The sequence below is a fragment of the Populus trichocarpa genome, chromosome 6, assembly GCF_000002775.5.
Source record: "Populus trichocarpa isolate Nisqually-1 chromosome 6, P.trichocarpa_v4.1, whole genome shotgun sequence".
NCBI lineage: Eukaryota > Viridiplantae > Streptophyta > Magnoliopsida > Malpighiales > Salicaceae > Populus > Populus trichocarpa.
The window spans coordinates 8,480,704-8,498,535 of NC_037290.2; the positions used below are offsets into that span (position 1 = coordinate 8,480,704).

Consider the following 17,832-nt stretch of genomic DNA (forward strand, 5'->3'; position numbering starts at 1 on the left):
GGTTTCGGTTCGGTTTTTTTAGGGAAAAAACCGGTTCAAACCGGTTTGACTCGGTTTTTCCGGTTTTGGCTCGGTTTTTTTCGGTTTGGCTCGGTTTTTTCGGTTTGGCTCGGTTTTGGCTCGGTTTTTCCAGTTTGACTCGGTTTTGGCTCGGTTTGGCTCGGTTTTTTTCCGGTTTTTTGTCGGTTTCGGTTCGGTTCGGTTTTTTGCTTATAAAACCGAAACCGAACCGGCCGGTTTTTTCAAAAATTTAATCGGTTTAATCGGTTTTTTTTTCAGTTCGGTTTTTTCAGTTATTTTTTTTCCGGTTTTCTCGGTTTAATCGGTTTTCCGGTTTTTTTGCTCACCCCTAATTTTAAATTTGTTTCTTTGTTGTGATATTAATAATTTATTATGAAATAAAAATTCTCAATCAATTTTATGTGATTTTTTTATATTGTCTTTTATTTGAGAACTGACTATCAGATAATAGAAGACACCTTTATGTGTATTGTTGATATAGCCATTCAATAATTGCCTTGGTAGAAAAGCATGGGGACTCTCTCTCTCTCTCTCTCTCTCTCTACTTAGAAATGCAAATGATCGAGACTGAAAAGTACTGGCCCCGATTATTTTCTTAATTTCAAGGCAAATTTCAACTACACAAGAAAGATATTCAACTTCTATGATACAGTACAGCTACATGGTTCGTACGTTCTAGTGCTGATCTTAATTTGTACATGGAAAATACAAAGAGGCTGCAATATATATAATTATGCACCGAAATTATCCACAAAATTCAAATCCTAAAACATCACCGCCGTCACCGAAACCAACAGATTCCGCCATGATGCTATCAATGTCTAAGCTATGTGAACTGGTGGTGCAAGATGAGTTGACCCCAGAAATCAGATCTCCATGATCAAAAGTAGAGATGCGATCATGGTCGTCAGTTGGCAAGAGATAATCGGAGGATAATGCTTGGTTATTGTGGATCGTTGGATCATAACCTGGCATGTCATTGTCCTCCTTGTTGTAATATTCCTGTTTTATTGATTGGAAGGATGTGGTAAAGAATGGGTGGTTTTGTTTGTTTGTCATCATCTGGTGGTGATTGCTGCTGTTGTTGAAGCTCATAAGAGTGGAAGAATCTGTGTGGAAGTGATCAATCGGGTCCAAGACAAATTGATCAGAAGCCTTCAGCAAGTTCTTGCATGTGTGATATCCGTGATATGTTGTGCGGTATAAAGGGGGTTCTTCTTCGACTCTCTGCACTTGCTTGGTTGCTTGGCAATGTTGGTCGAACTTGTGGGTGCACCTGTAGTAGTTCCTGCAAGCCACAACAAGGATATATATATATTGGAAAATATGAACAATAATTCAGATTAATTAATTAGTTAATTAATGTGTTGATTCTAGCTATACCATTAATAATATTACCTTGGAAATTTGGCATTAAGGATCATTTTCTGTCCATATTTTCTCCATGCATGGCCATCGTCGGTTAGAGTGGAGGTCTCATTTGTCCATGAGTGAGAGCTTCTTCTGCAGGTAATTAACAAGTAGATCCAATTTCATAGTTAGTCGATGCAGCACCAAACAAAAAAAAAAATTGTAGTTAAAAACTAAAAAGATTCATCGTAATGCAGAGATCATTGCTTTTTTATACATGGAACCGATTACTTACCTTAGTTTTAGTATATTATTTATTCTTACAAGTTGTAAAATAATTAAATAAAAATATGCAACTACCTTTTCTTTTAAGAATAACAAATAGAACCAATATATTGTCCACTCAAAAGCAGAGATGCCATCTTAGTTCGTGTTGTCCGAACTAGCAACTTGTGTTCTTTTTTCTTTTTCTTTAAGCAAGGACAATGGGACTTTAGTCTAAAAGAAGTACAAATTACAAGCAACACAGCACGTCAAGGGTAAAACTATCGATCCCATCTACCATCTCGATCGAGATCTTTCTTTCTTTCTTTCTCATGGAGACTAATAGATGTCTAAAATCTTTCTAACCAAGAAAACAGCAAGGATCCTCCAGCTTGGAACTAAATTGCTTTCATTCTAATTTTTAAAAAGAAAGAAAGAAAAGATTGGAACCGGAGACTCGATCTTGAACCCAGATAAAAGGGCCAGATTATCTACTAAGCTCTACTTGGTAAGTAAGTTGACATAAACACTATATATATTAAGAATTACCTTCTCTTGTAGCATCCTCTCCTGTCCTTAACCTTCACAGTGGCAGTGCTCTTGCTACTCTCCCCGGAATCCTCTGATGACTTGCGGCCATCCCAAAGAGGTGAACACACTTTTGTAGTTGCTGGAGTTTGAGAGACATCGTCATCATACCCACCTCCATTCAATATAGAAAGAGTACTGTTGAAAGAATTCATGATTTCCCTGACAAGATTCTCAGCAGACATAGACCCATCATCCCCTGTGGATTTACTCATTACAAATTTAAGTTTTTTTGCAATTTCTTGACCTCTAAGTAGCTCATCGATTACCTTCTTTCTATGTGAGGGTAAATTCTCAGGCCAAGAAGACTCCATCTTTTTCTCTCTTTCTTCTTCTTCTTCTTTTTTTTGGGAGGGGAGTGGTGGGTGTCAAGAACTGATCTCTCTTCTCCTAAGGCTTAGTAGTAAACCAGGAACGGAGCTCAGGAAATCCCTTTATGTAGGGGAGTTCATTTCTTTTTGCTGAGGCAAATGCAAGGAAGATTGAAGGAACCTTGCAGGAAAATTCCACATCCATTTTATTTTACAATACCACGCGCGCTTGTATGCACGCTCTTGAATAGCGCGGAATTCGCGGAATCCAAAGGGATTATATCAGCATAACACCGTTGTCTTTTCTACACGTCATACAAGGAGCGCGTGAGGTACTGTTAGATGCTTACGATTGTTTCCTGATGTCACCTTGTGATGTCACTAAGCACTGCGTCACTCTCGTGGAAAATTTTTCAAGTGGGGCTAGTTACGTTTTTGAATGTACTAAAATACCAATAATAACCCCCTTTTTTCTTAAATTAAGATTTTTTTTTTAAATCAACCTTCATTGATCACACATTTTATATTGACTTGTCATATTTAAGAAAATTAATAAAAGCTAAAGTTAATAAAGAGATCAAATATCTTAGAATGACATTTTACTTATTTTTTAGATTTAATAATAAATATTTTAGAATCAACTCCTACTTATAAAAATTAAGTTGATTAAGTGAATTATCATGCTGAATTAATGTAACCATGTTGCGTCATAATATTATAAATAATATAGTTTTAGGATTTAAATAAATCTCTAAATCATAATAATATATATAAAAAATAGCCTTTTTTTAATTTTAGATTAACTTTTTAATAAATTACAATGTGTTAGTGGAAGAAGAGGGCATTTGAGGAAATTAGGCTATCTAATAATACGACAACAACTTATTCGTTATGTCTCCTTGGTCTTTGGTTCATGGTGATATAATAGTGCTCAAGTCACTATTATTTTAAGGTATGGATAAGAATGGGTGGGCGGTGATAAAATGCAGTGCATCAGCATCATTTTCGATGAAGGGTACAGCATTGCAACCCCATAGAGTGGGAGTTCTTTTTTAGACCGTCACAGCGGAAAACTTTTTTAACAAACTAGCACAATTAAAAATTAGAAAAATAGAAATAAGTATTTTTTTACTTTGAAAATATATCAAATATTATTTTTATTTTTAATATCAACGAATCAAAATAATCTAAAAATATATTAAAAAAATTAAAAAAACAAATTTAATTATTTTAAAAATACTGTTTCAAACGTGTTTCCAAACCGTAATTTTGGATCTACTTGTGAGAAGTAGCTTCTATTCTTTTTAACTCTTATCTCTAAAATAATGAATAAATCTATATCTTTAAAGTGGTGTGTTATTTGCGTTCATAAACTATCGTTTGCGAGTAAATTATTGCCACTCTATATCTCTACCATCCCTGTATCACTTTAGGGAAGAGCAAAAGAAAGTCTTGTCCTGGCCTCAATGTAAAAAGGATTGGTCATAATTTTTCAACTGTAAAAGAAATGGATAGAGCAGCAAGGAGAGTTGAAGGAAAACATGGTAACAATTACCTTTTCTCATTCCATTAGGTCAAATGTGCTGAAGAAAATGCCAAGCCTGCCCTTTACATGGAACTGTTATATACATCATTTCTTTCTCTCCCTGCTCTTGTATTGGTCTATATCTCACTTCTCTTCTTTCGGCCATAGACCCTCATCATTGTGATATCATTTCTAAATTCTGACCAACTCCCAGCAATTCCACGTCTGCTGACACCATTGCTATGAAAATCAACTTTGTTGCCTGAGCTCCATCCTCTAAAGGCCGTTTTCCAACTATTTTCCCTCTATCAAATCATGGAAATGTTACTGTTTGTGCCAGCCGATCATAGCAAACCATCCTGTCTTCCCTTTCTATCCATAACATAGTTTTGCTGCTTTGTTGTCGTATGCATGACCGGTTTCCAATGTTGGTGAAAAGAACTTGTGCAACTCATCTGAGGACACAAGAACAGAAGAACATCAAGAAGACAACAAAAACCAACTTACACAACAAATAAAAAAACATAGGTCAATTACAAAAAAAAAAAAAAGAAGGCATATTCATTACATGTCTGTTGTAGCATCTCTTATGGATCCCATAATATACAACCTCAACAAAAATCATGACTCACAACAACAGTTTACATCATTTATAACCATAGCAGTAACTTGACATAAAAGCATTGCTGTTCTCTTATTTGCAACTGGTTGATCTAGACCTTAAAATCTGTCCTTCCAATAACATTTATAAAGCCTTACAATAACTTCCAAAATTAATCAGTTTTTCAAAGCTCAAAACAACGTGGATTGTGCACTTCTCCCCAAGATTTAGGCCACCAGCACGACACTGATGCCCATGCCATCACCATTTAAAGGGTTATACAGAGTCGGTGGAACCCGACTTCGAAAGTTCACATCATGTTTTTTCTTCAAAACATTAGAAAACAAACTCCTAATAGTTGTCAGCTTCTTATGCAGGTTACTTGATGGTAAAGCCACTCCAATTCAAACCAGAAAGCAACCTAACAACACTTCAAGGCTGGCAAATGTCATAGGGAACCTATCAGATTAATGTCCCTTCAACTTTGATTTGGACATTACCTTACAAATGTTTTTGAATGAACACACACCTCATAAGGCGAAGCATGAGATTACTACAACACTCGTTTCCATATCTTCCAAATTTACAAGGCAGCAAGAACTCAACTCCATTCCCACTACATCAACAAGGATGATTTCTGATGTTTCCCAAAGCATTTTTTTGAAGGAAAATCAAAATTAAATTAATGTACCATGAGATCATTTATACCATTTTTACCGCGACTAATTAAATCAAACATACGCTTACCATTGAACTTTACAGCTTCCAGCTACAGGAAAGCCAGACAATGGATAACTTGATGAAAGCTATCTTCAAGTGTGCGTTTCTATGAAGTAATTTACATCTCAGCTGGAACTTCCAACAGGTTTTGATCCCCAATAATCAGGTCCTCTTCCCAGTATCTCAGCTTCTCTTGCTATCTGAATGTCTGATGGCCAAAAATGATGATGTACAAGCTTCAATAGAAAACGAGGGAGCAATGCACTAACTATTATGAGAAAAATGGTGAGCCAATAGGTAGGCAACTTTGTCAGATGGTAAATGGTCCTGGCAAAGGAAAATGGCATGCATTAGCTTATCTGAATAAAGCCCATATTAAAACACACTAATTATTGTCATGGACACCAATAATACTAACCCATAATTAGGGAAGATAGGTATAGAATCCAATACTACCACACAAGCAAATGCAACGATCACTGATCCCCAAACAGCAAGATGAGTAATAGAAACCCAACGTTGAACATCCATTGCCAGGTGTATATTGACAAGGATAACAACTGCTACTGTCCACAAATTGCCTATGCTCCATATATCAATTGTGCTTTCCTTATAAATGAAGATGGGTATGCCAAAGAGAACAAGACTCTGCCATAGTGTATCAGCCATCATGACCCAGAATAGGTGTATATTGTAAGCCTCGTGTCTATACCCCACACCATAAAGTTTTGGATACTGTAACAGTGTCCGATGGCTTAAGTCCTTGTCCAGAATACCAACAACAATGGTAGGCACAGAAGTATAGATAACAGAATAAAGAACACTGCTCCAATCTGTCAATGCTGACGTTGTTGAAAAAGCTGTGAACAATATATACCTACAGATGCCAAAAACAGAAAGCGCATAGTGACTTAGGACCAAAACTTCATGTAATTGTGCATAGTATACAATTCAAAGAAAACAAGAGATGATAGTTAGAATTTTAAAGAGAAAGAAAGTTTGTAGTTTAGAATTTAATCCATAACAGACATCTTTTCAAAGTAAATTCTACACAAGGACTTGAAAAACAAATGGACATGGCCCAGACAGTAAGTAACTTTCAACATAAACTTTAGAAGTGGTAATGAAAAGCAAAGAAAGCTACACTCCACCCTCACCAAAAATGGAGTTCTAAATTGAGCATGGCCCAGCCAATGAACTTAAAGTTGGAGCGAGTGGAGGGAGAAAGTTTTGGATAAACAAAGAATAGAACCCCAACTCAAATTTTTTTCAGACCATGCAAAGTGAACTCAAAAAAATGGCAAGGAAATAACAAATGGCCATGTAAAGTGTCTTGTTGCTCGTAGGTTGTAAGTATTTTAGGATTAATTGTATAATGCATGTCTGACTCTAAGCCATTTCATGATTTAAATCCAGGAACAGAAACCTATCTCATCAACAAACATCAAACTGAAAGAAATCAAAGATATAAAGTGCCAAGGACTCAGGTGTACCAGAATAACATCAATACAAAAACAGCATTGCGGTAGAAGTTGTAGAGAATCAAATAACCAATGCGTTGATAATTCCAGTGTCCATGTACCAAAAGTAGTCTTTTCAGGAACCGAAACTGTCCCATAGCAAAATCTGATGCCATAACTGCTTGACGCCCTTCCTGACCACATATTCCAACACCAACATCCGCCATTTGGATCATTGAAACATCATTAGCTCCTACGAAATGCCAATATTCAGAAAGGGTATAAGGATATTGATTTGCTTGTGCATCCACATTAAAGAGCACAAATAGCTCAGTGACATAAAAACTCAACCATTGATACCAGCTGAAGTAGGAGTGAGTTTTTTGATTTAGCTCTGACTAATTTCATCGTAATTTTTTTTTCAAAAAACAGAATTTTCTAAAATACCAAACAAAACTGAACGGGGACAATCACTAACTGCATTGACAACGAAAATATTAAACTATCTCAGTTGATAGTCAGTTATTTCTGTTTTACATACCTTGTTATCCTATAAAATACACTAAATGTTTTTTAGGAGAAGGCATTTTAACCTAAATATGGCCTCCAACCATACCTGAGATGAGAATGGGGAAGAGTGGTGCCCTTAATAGACTCCTTTCATCTCTCTCAATTGTACATTTTCTGTATGAGACAAACAATTGTCTCATGCATATATTAATTGCCATCAAAACTGGAGTTGCATCACAAAGAGGTAGTTTGCCCTAACATGGAAACCTAACTAAGATGACGCAAACATTATAACCTAAAGTCACAATATTTTCCTACAAAAATTAATGATGAATATTGTAGATCCAGGCAATGTAGCGACCAAGAGAGGGCCTAAGATCTAACTCAAGAAAATAAAGGATGGGATTAAGAAATGACCAACATGTGCAGGTAGTCTATTGTTACTATACAAGATATTAAGTGTAGTCATAGCATTCAGGCAAGTGGATTTGACATCAAATATTTGCATGTCTACTTCCTTAGCCTCGTAGTCTAGGGGTTTTTGGCCCAAAAGATCACAGCTAATTAGAACCATCACAAGTACATTTAATACCTCAGAATCTCTTGAGTACCTCGAACGACCATTTGGTGATCAAAACATTAAAATAGTTATGATGAATAAGGGAAGGCAGTTTTTTTTTTTTAAAAAAAAAAAAAAAAAAAACCTTACAAAGGCTATGTACTTTATAGTCTTAGTATAATTACATTTATGTCCTTCAGAGCTGATGAATTTTCTGTTGTTTAACATCAAATACCTAAAAAGTGATTAAACGAGTCTTAGTATAGGAAACTAGCAACCAAGCATAGTAGCTTTTGTGACTTTCCAGTCACGCATCCAATTACCCTTTATATTTCCTTATTCCCTCATCAGGCATTAGACTAACTGAAAATTAAGAAGAAAGTTGACTAAAGCACTATTCTTTATGTTTGTCAATAGAAGAATCTACTACTGTCTATCAAAGGGATATAAAAATCTATACAACAATACTTACTATAACACATGTATATACTATTAATCATGTACTATATCAAGTGAAAAAAATGAGACAAACCATATACATATGATATTTCACAATATGGCACAAAAACTGACTAAGGAGTGAGCTTGGTTGCAGTGCAAGGTGACAGGATGTATATAAGTATATAACATTTAATTTAAGCACCACACACTGAATAGGGGAGACAAACCAAGCCAAAGCCAGATGCTAAATGATGGAGCATTACCCTTGGTTGTTATTTTAAAGTTTTGGGCTGCAAATAAAATGGACACTCACTAGATGTAGGTGTTTTTATTTTACTTTATATGACAAGTGTTTGTAGTTACATAATTGGGGAAAAAAAGAGCTTAAAAAAAAAAACTGATCCAGATCTTAAATGATGGGGCATTTCCCCCATCTGTTATTCTAACAATTTGGGCTGCACAAAACATGCAGAGCTTCTAGGTGTATGTATTTTTTATTTTATTTCAAACAATAGATATTTGTAGATGAAAATAGAAATGCATAAACTAAACTGAACCAAATCATTACAAGAAAAAAATTATATTTCAAAACTAAAAGCTAACAAATAATCTAGTTGACAAAACCAAATAGAGCTTGCCCTATACTAGGAGAAGGACAGAAACTACTAAATATCGTTCCTTCCGTGACAAAGGACACCATGCTCAACTTTCCAAGCAAGCCCAAACAATTTTCTTACAAAATATAAATTCTTGGAAATAACTCACCATCACCAATAGCCAATGTCATATCATCAGATCGGCTCTTGATTAGATCAACAATCCCTGCCTTCTGTAATGGTGCAACACGACAGCAAAGCACAACCTTACAATAAGTTGCGATGTCAAAAAGCTGTAGAGAGATCATAAAAGAACTGATTATTTATAATATATCAAATTTGAACCAACAAGGCTATGTGTGCTCCAAATAAGATGGAACTCAAAGTATCAAATGCCAGAAATTAGAAAGTGCAGTATAAAATCAAATCCATATGTTGTGTAAAACATAGGAAAATGATTCTCACCTCTGACTCGAGTTCTTTTTCCAAAATGTATACCAAACTGTTCCCGTCAATTATGAGAGCTAGTGGCACTTCCTCCTTCCTTTCTGGCCTCTGAAGGTAGTCCATTTCAGCATTGCATTTCAAATATTGGCTTCCTTTGTTTGATAAATTTAAACCACACTTGGCCTTAGCATCAGACAAAAGTTTTCTGCAGTCATTCTCTGAATTGCCGTTTATAATAATTTGCTCCATATCTGGTGTCAGGAGTTTGCAAGAGAGGCCAATAGACATTGCCGTCTCTTGCTTATCACCAGTCAGAACCCAGACCTTGATCCCTGCTTGCCGTAGGGACTCAATGGCTTCCGGCACACCTTCTTGTAGCTTGTCTTCAATTGCAGTTGCACCAAGTAAATTCAAGTCGCACTCTATGAGAGCTGCTGTTTGGCGTAGCCTTGCTGCTCTATCAGTCAAAGAAGTGCTTGCATCATCAAACCTGCATTGCCACAGCTCAAGTTCTTCCTCTGTAAGATCCCTGGCAGCAATCACAAGTGTGCGCAAACCTTGTGATGAATATTCCGTCAAATGACTGTATGTTGCTGAACGCCTTGCATGATCATCCTTCCCTAAGTCTTTTGCTAAAATACTCAACACTGAAGAATCAGCACCTTTGACCAGCACTTTTACAGCATCATTAGGATATCTGATTACAACAGACATTCGTTTCCGCACGCTATCGAATTCATGCATGCCCAAAACACCCAACCTGAATTTCACATAAGATCTATTTATTACCACTTCTTCCATTGATAAGAAATAAAAAGTATCTTCAAATGACACCAAAGAGATGGTTTAAATTTTGAACTTCAGAAAAGCAAATAAAGCATGATAGCTAGAGAATGAAGTGTGGACTGGAGAGATTTGTACCTTAGTTTCTCACCATTAACATCAATTACTATATGTCCAGATGTTCGCTCGAAGAGAGTATAACCATAAGCAGAGGCAGCAGCAACTAAAGCTTGCTCATCAGGAGATTCACCCTGATAGTCAATAGTTTCTACATCCTCAAAAATTTGACTGTCTGTGCAACTAGAAAATCCATCATGAGTACGGACTGGGATCACGGTGTTGCATGCAGCTAGTGCAAGGAAAAATTCATGTGCAACAATTCTTTCATCTCCAACTAAGTCTTTGTGCAGCAATTTCAAGAGCTCAGAATCAACAGTAATAGTAGATTTAAGTTTCCATCTCTTTTGTGTAGTTGCAGCTGTAAACAGTCAAGGAAAATGGAATGTCATATATAATGAAATCCTAGCATGCTTTACAATGATGAAATCTATAGTAATCACTCACGAACTGAACAGTACACATTATTTACACAATCATCTTTGACAAGCATGATAAATGCAAATAATGCATAGATCAAAATAAGCAGTAAAAGCTTCAGACTAAGCAGTACATTTACCAACATGTATGTTCTTGTAAATAGTGGAAAAAAGAGGTGAATTTGAAAGACCTGACAATAATCCATAAAATAAAACAGAAATATAATACACTGTGAGTGCAATATGTCAATGTTGCAACTGCTGATGAGTGCAACATATCACAAGGCTTAATACATGATTTAAGAAGCAAGACTACAACAAAATCTATCCTGAATTGAAGCTGATAACCAAGTAGAGCAGGGTTTACTACCTGAAATGTTCTCTTCCAGCAATTGCTCAGCAGTTAGCGAGGAGCCTCCATAACTTTTCCCATTTACACTTGCTCTTCGAAATTCCATTTTGTTCTCAGTAAGTGTCCCTGTCTTGTCTGAAAAAACATAGCGTATCTGACCCAGATCCTCATTTATGTTCAAGGATCTGCACTGAAACCTTGAGCCAGAACTACTATCAAACATGTGCCTGTCTCCAATCATGAAATAGGACTGCCCTATACGAACCAGCTCCATTGTAATATAAAGAGAAATGGGAATCATTATCTGAAACACTATGATAGAGCTCAAAAATGAGAAAAAAATCTCCATAGGAATCCCATAAAATTTGTATCTTTTCCCATAATCCTTCCCGGGCGTGAAGTATCTCTTTCTGTAATAAGGTAAATAATCAAGCTGGTCCTCATATCGTGCAAGCCAGAGACCCATTCCCACTGCAACAACCAGACACATTATGAACAGAAAAATAGACAACCATAGTGTCTCCCGATTCATGTAAATTTCCAGTTTGCTTCTTTTGGAAGGAGAAGCTGCACTATTCAACATTGCTTTTGTTTCCTGGCCAGCATACACCACAACACCTATTATCCAACCAGTGTTCTTCAGCTGACATCCACGCAATACAATGTTAGATTGGCTAAGGGAAAACTTTTGCCCATTGAACTCCATGTTGGCTGTGAACTCGTAAATATTCCTATTGGGTTGCTCGCATCTTATAAGCCCTGAAATTGCACCACCTTCCAATACTGCTAAGGACGTTTCCTGCCTCGCATACCTAGTCTTCAAGTTCGACTCGCCATCTAAATTCATTGTTTGTATGTAAGCAACACCACTAGGATCACTTGTCCCTAACAAAACCATGTCACAAGGAATTGTCTCATCAGTGCAGATCTTCACAACTTCACCAGCTCGTATCTTTTTCCATTTCTTCGATCTAAACTGACCACATTGCAGAACTAGAGCCTCTCGGTTATTCTCATTGCGATCTGATCTGTGCCTTCTCCAATCCTCGTATCCATCTTTGATCGCCGTGACACAAAGAACAAACAAGAGAGGGAATAGGGACACTGTTCTCCCAAAAACTGCAAGAGGAGGAAGTTGATTGAGAGCAGCAATAGCCAGGAAATACAAATATGCAACCCGATGGAACTGAATGAAAATATTCTTCGGCAAGAAGGTGATCAAGGTATACTTGCTGGTTCGGATCTCATTGCCTGTGAATTCATACTGGTCATTGGTTCTCCTCGGATCATTAATGTAGATGAACCGAGCATCTTCTTCGCGCAACACATCATCAAATTGCACACTTCTCCTGCGGCTCCTCCCCTTAGGCTTGCCCAAGTTACCACAGTCCCTGGAAATCTCAAAGCCAGTTGAAAAGGTTGTGTTATTGTTGTTATGTAGCATTTCACTAGCAGTTGCACCCCACCATACAAGGTGTTTGCTCCGTTGTTTGGGGCATTCCAATGGAACTTCCTCAAAGAACTCAGACTTGAGAGAATAGAGCCTCTTTGTATTCACAACCAAATCAAAACTTTCTCCAACTGGATTCACACTACGGAATCTAGTATCACCAAAAAAGTGTGCCCTGCCTTCGTCCTTCTCTGAACAATCTACCTCAAATGGCTCTCCTTGAGCAAGATGGAGGATAGAAGTATTGAAAGAACAATCCCGGCGTGACACCCCCAAAGCACTAAAACTACCAGAATGATGAGGCAATGGCTGCTCCGATACAGGAGAATTATCCAAAGATAAAAGCAGTGGCCAGCCAGAAGTCATAAATAATCCTCCAATGACCGCATTGGAGAATCAAATAAAAACTTTGCCCACTTTACCATTAACAACACAAATCCCTTATCGAAACCCAATCAAAACAGCTCTTTATTTCCAAAATTGGCAAACCCCATTAACACACAAAACAAACAAATTATTCATCTACCTCGAACATCTAAAACCTATTCAAAAGTTTCAATCTTTGTTTACAGCAACAAGCCCTTGTTTCTTTTGTTGTCTCTCTCACCAAGAAATTGAGTTTCAGAGTTGATAAATAGCTCCGAACTGCAAATGGTGTTTTCAAAAAAGAACAATAAAAAATACAAAAACAAAAACAAAACCTGTGATTTAATTCAATGACGACAAATCCCTGAACGATCCAGATAGTACCAACAAATCTCCAGAGATTTATTTCCCTCTTACACAAGCCAAAACTAAGAACACAAAAGACAAACTAACAAACAATAAAATTTGATTCATAAAAAAAAAAAGAGGAAAAAGAGATACCAGAGCGACAGAGCGAGGAATAGAAAGAGTGGCTTTATCGTCTCGGGATTAGAGAAACGAAGGTGATGAACGCACTGAAAACGAAATGATAGTGAAAATGGACAATCAACAGAGAAGCAGGAACAGGAGGAACACAGAGGTTGTCTTTTATGGAACCGGATCGGATCTATCTTTCTTTTATTACACAATAAACGATTTGTTGTTTGATTTTAAAGAGAGAGAAAGGAAGAAAGAGGAAATTCAAAAGGACAGGGGTGCTCGATGATGGTGAAAGGAGAAAAAATGAGAGGGAGAGAAGGGTTTTTAAAAAAAATTAACACTATAATCTAAATTTTTTGAAAGAATAACTTTATTTAAATAAAAATTAAAATAATATATTAGTTTTATATTACATTAACATTAAATATATTGGTTTTATATTTAATTTATGTTTGGTTTAGTTAAAATAAAATTATTATTTAAAATTTATGTTGAATATAGTATTCGTTAAATTAATTATGAATATCATTGATTAGGATTAATTTAATATAATTAAACATGAAAATAAGTTAAATTAATTATTTTAATAAATTATATATTACATTAAATTTTAGATAAATTACCAGATTAAAAATTTTACGTGAATTGATTGAAATCAGACTTGGTAGTAAGGGAAAGAGGTCTGGTCGCTGTTGCTAAGAGTGTGTTTGGTATTGTGGTAGCTGTTTTGGTTGTGGTTTGAAAAAAGTTGTTTTATAAAAAGTACTTTTAATTGAGGTTGGTTTGAAAAAATAGGTGTTTGGTTAAAACTGTGGTTGAAATTGAGGTTGAATAAAAAGTAGTTTAATGTGTTTGGTTAAGAATGCTTTTAAAATTAAAGTTATAAAATAATTTTAAAATATATATATTAAAATTGATGGTTTTTAATTTAAATGTTGTAGATTTAACTATTGCTATTACTTCATGAAATAAATAATACTTTATATAAAATATTTTTTATTATGCCATTAAACCATCTACAATTCCATTACGTACAAAATTCATTCGACAAGAATTACAGTTTCTATTATTTTTTGAGCGTGTAATAAAATTAGATAAAATATTATCAGGAATAAAATTGATTTGATATTACAGTGCAAGTGAATTTAATTCACTCTACACTAGTTTTTCGGGAAAAAAAAATATTATTTACATGACAATGCGAGTAAATTTAATTCATTCTAAACTAGTTTTTTTTTTTTAAAAAAAAAAAAAAAAAAAGTTCACTCGAACAGTGCAAGTGAATTGCACTGTTCACGTGAACAGTGCAATTCACTTACACTGTTTGCGTGCACAGAATTTTGCAAAGCAACTATAAGCTGCTTTGCAAAATTCGCGTCCAAAACGTGAAATTGCATGGGACCTACTAGAATTAAATTGTGTTTTTAGTGGAACCAAACATTATGAGTATATTTGGTATTGCGGTAGCTGTTGTGGTTGTGGTTTAAAAAAAATTGTTTTATAAAAAGTACTTTTAGTTGTGATTGGTTTGAAAAAATAGGTGTTTGGTTAAAACTGTGGTTGAAATTGAGGTTGAAGAAAAAGTAATTTAATGTGTTTGGTTAAGAATGTTTTTGAAATTGAGGTTATAAAATAATTAAAAATATATAAATTAATATTGATAGTTTTTAATTTAAATATTGTGGATTTAACTATTGCGGTAACATCATGAAATAAATCATACTTTATATATATAAAAAAATTTATTATTCTATTAAACTATCTACAATTCCATTACGTACAAAATTTATCTGACAAGAACTATATTTTCCATAATTTTTTAGCGTGTAATAAAATTAGATAAAATATTATCATGTATAAAATTCACTCTAAACTAGTTTTTTAACAAAAAAAAAAAAAAGAAAGTCCACGCAGTGCAAGTGAACAGTGCAAGAGAATTACACTGTTCACTATTTTTAACATGAACAGTGCAATTTTTCTTGCACTGTTCAGGAACAGTGCATCACTTTGCACTGTTCATGTTAATTGCACTGTTCATTGAACAGTGCAATTAACGTGAACAGTGCAAAAAAAGCAAGGAATAGATGCTTTGCAAATACTGCGTTTCCAACGCAGAAAAAAGATGGGACCCAGTGAACAGTATGCCGCATTTTTATTTAACTAAACGGCTGCGACTGCGTTTTAAATAAAACGCAGCCGCAACCGCAGAGTCAAACGGGCTCTAAGTCTACTGGTTAAAGAAAAGTCTCGATCTCCACTGTTAGTGTAAAATAATTGGTCATCCCTTGCCAAGTTGACTATCTAAACTCAATTTAATTTGGGGTTTCTTTTTGTTGTTGGAGATCTGAGTTTGGATTAAAAGGGTGATGGTTATGTTTTTTTTTTAATTTAATAAAAAAATTATAATATTTAATATAAGTGCTTTTTAGTTATTGTTAAAGATATTATTAAATTTATTGAAGACAATACTGATGCTGAAGATAAACATGATCAGAAATTACTATCATGATCTCATAATAGTAATCCATGATCATGTTTATCTTCAGCATCAATATTGTCTTCAGTAAATTTAATAATATCTTTAACATGATCAGGAATTACTATCATGAATATAAAAACAATCTTGTAAATAATTTGATTTTTATTTTTATTTTTATAACATATGTTAGTATATAAAGTGTTATCAATTTATAAACTCTGAAATGCAAACAATAAATTTTAAAAACATAAAGGCAAAATGATAAATGACTAAAGTGTAAGAGAGCAAGAGTAACTTTCCTTTACAAAAATCATGTTATGAATAAAAAAATATATGTTTTTTTAATTAAAAAAGGATACATAAACAAGAAAATGGAGTTTTAACTAAAAAACCTTTTTTTATAAAATTATAAGAAAAAATCTGTTTTTCAAAAATATATTTTTCATATGAATGACATGTTTTTCCCTACATTATTATAAAAAATATTTGACCTTCATATATTGCGATGAACTTTCTATGTAAATTAAGTAAAACTAAATTGTGTTGTATCTAATTTTATTGTGAGGATTTTTTTGTTAGTTTGTATAGAAATAAATGACAAAGTGAAACATTGAAAAATGATTATATATCATATATTTAGGGATAAATCACAAGCAGTTAAACTCATAGAAACAAATTGGAAAATGAGCCTAAAATTTTAAATTTTAAAACAAGTAGAGCTAATTTTTCTACTCAACTTGCCAATTACTTAATTGAATTAATATATTTTCCTAAAAAATTGTTATTCTTCAGATCAAATACCTTTTTTTATCACTAAGACTAATCCATTTATAAGAAATTTATTTCTTGCAGTCTTATATTAAAAAATAACTAAAAGGCATCAAATAATCACTAAGGACTCTGACGCAAAACATTTTGAATTAGCATAGTGTTGTGCTTTTTTTAGTCTTTTTTTCTTTAAAATTCATTTTTTTTCTTTATAATTGATTTTGATGTGTTTTTTATATGCTCAGTGCGGTCTTAAAAACACGTTATAACATCAGGTTGATGTTCAATTTCAAAAACAAAAATTCAATTTTATTGTCGGAAAGAGTTGAAACAATAGGACCAAAGTCAAAACAAATAAAAAATGGTGGGCTTTTTGTTTTTTTTAAAAAAATTGATGTCAACTTTGATCCTTTTTTTTTATTTATTTCCTTTGGTCATCAAATTTTTTACTTTTTAATTTGATCCTTCAATGTTATGTTTATTAGGATTCAAGGTTGATAACTTGTTGTGATTATTTCAATCTAAAAAAATATCATGTCATTAAGTTGTTGCTTGATTTCATGAAAAAAGATGTGATTTTATTGTTTGAGAAAAATTAAAAATTAGAGGACTAAAATTGAAAAACAAAAAGGAAAAAAAATAGGAGGCCTTTTAAAAAAAATTATGTTGGTGCCTTTGTTCCTTGGGATTTTGTCAAATTTAATTTTTTGGTCCCTTTAGTTTCGCAATTAAATGATTTGGTCCCAAACTTTATTTTTCTTGGATTTTAGTATCCAAGTTTGAGATAAGAGAGAGAGTCGTTGGAAAACAACTAGGAAAAGAGAAAGTTGGAGAATTGCTATTTTTCAACAACAAAATAAGTCGTTCTTGGTGTTAATGAGTTTTATTTAACAAAGAGTATTCCATTTAGGTCTTTTTTTTCCTTTATCTTACTGAAAAAAATAGATTATAGATAGAGAATTTTTTATAGGTTAAGATTGATTTTTCATTTTTTAACCTATTAAATGTTAGTTAAAGACCAAAAATGAATTTATTGAGGTTCTTATAGTTTTTATTAGATATTTTAGTTGACAAAAATGAATTTGTTTGAACCTAAAAGGTGGAAGATCCATTTTTTATAGTCAGAAACTTGAACAATAGAAGATGCATCTTCTATTGTATATTGTTTTTCTAAAAAAAAAAGGTGAAAAATATGTCATTAGACCTTAAAAAAGATAAAAATGAA

General features: G+C 33.9%; 2 protein-coding genes across 4 annotated transcripts; both read right to left on the bottom strand.

Moving 5' to 3' along the window:
- Positions 1 to 584: 584 nt before the first annotated feature.
- Positions 585 to 2,659, bottom strand: LOC7484630 (probable WRKY transcription factor 70). Its single transcript, XM_002309150.4, has 3 exons — positions 2,185 to 2,659; positions 1,420 to 1,524; positions 585 to 1,309 (listed from the first exon to the last, which is right to left on the bottom strand). Exons 1-3 carry the CDS (start codon positions 2,535 to 2,537, stop codon positions 766 to 768), a joined length of 1,002 nt encoding a protein of 333 aa, XP_002309186.4. The 5' UTR covers positions 2,538 to 2,659; the 3' UTR covers positions 585 to 765.
- Positions 2,660 to 4,063: 1,404 nt separating this feature from the next.
- Positions 4,064 to 13,666, bottom strand: LOC7484631 (phospholipid-transporting ATPase 1). Of its 3 annotated transcripts, none has more exons than XM_002309151.4 (9): positions 13,382 to 13,664; positions 11,083 to 13,159; positions 10,315 to 10,654; positions 9,412 to 10,153; positions 9,116 to 9,239; positions 6,874 to 7,093; positions 5,799 to 6,257; positions 5,408 to 5,707; positions 4,064 to 4,514 (listed from the first exon to the last, which is right to left on the bottom strand). In XM_002309151.4, the coding sequence occupies exons 2-8, from the start codon at positions 12,878 to 12,880 to the stop codon at positions 5,506 to 5,508; spliced, it is 3,885 nt and encodes a 1,294-aa protein (XP_002309187.4). In that variant the 5' UTR covers positions 12,881 to 13,159; positions 13,382 to 13,664; the 3' UTR covers positions 4,064 to 4,514; positions 5,408 to 5,505. The 3 variants fall into 3 exon arrangements, with proteins under 3 accessions (XP_002309187.4, XP_024459926.2, XP_024459927.2); XM_024604158.2 differs by having other exon boundaries at positions 11,083 to 13,308; XM_024604159.2 differs by lacking the exons at positions 4,064 to 4,514; positions 5,408 to 5,707 and having other exon boundaries at positions 5,953 to 6,257; positions 6,963 to 7,093; positions 11,083 to 13,308; positions 13,382 to 13,666.
- Between the last annotated feature and the right edge of the window lie 4,166 nt (positions 13,667 to 17,832).

Coding starts and splice junctions, on each gene's coding strand:
- LOC7484630 (XM_002309150.4), bottom strand. CDS start 2,537: ATGGAGTCTTCTTGGCCTGAGAATTTACCCTCACATAGAAAGAAGGTA. Junction 1,525..2,184: donor AGAGGATGCTACAAGAGAAG/GTAATTCTTAAT, acceptor AATTACCTGCAG/AAGAAGCTCTCACTCATGGA. Junction 1,310..1,419: donor CTTAATGCCAAATTTCCAAG/GTAATATTATTA, acceptor TGTGGCTTGCAG/GAACTACTACAGGTGCACCC.
- LOC7484631 (XM_002309151.4), bottom strand. CDS start 12,880: ATGACTTCTGGCTGGCCACTGCTTTTATCTTTGGATAATTCTCCTGTA. Junction 10,655..11,082: donor GCTGGAAGAGAACATTTCAG/GTAGTAAACCCT, acceptor GACTGTTTACAG/CTGCAACTACACAAAAGAGA. Junction 6,258..6,873: donor TTTGTATTGATGTTATTCTG/GTACACCTGAGT, acceptor TGGCATCTGTAG/GTATATATTGTTCACAGCTT.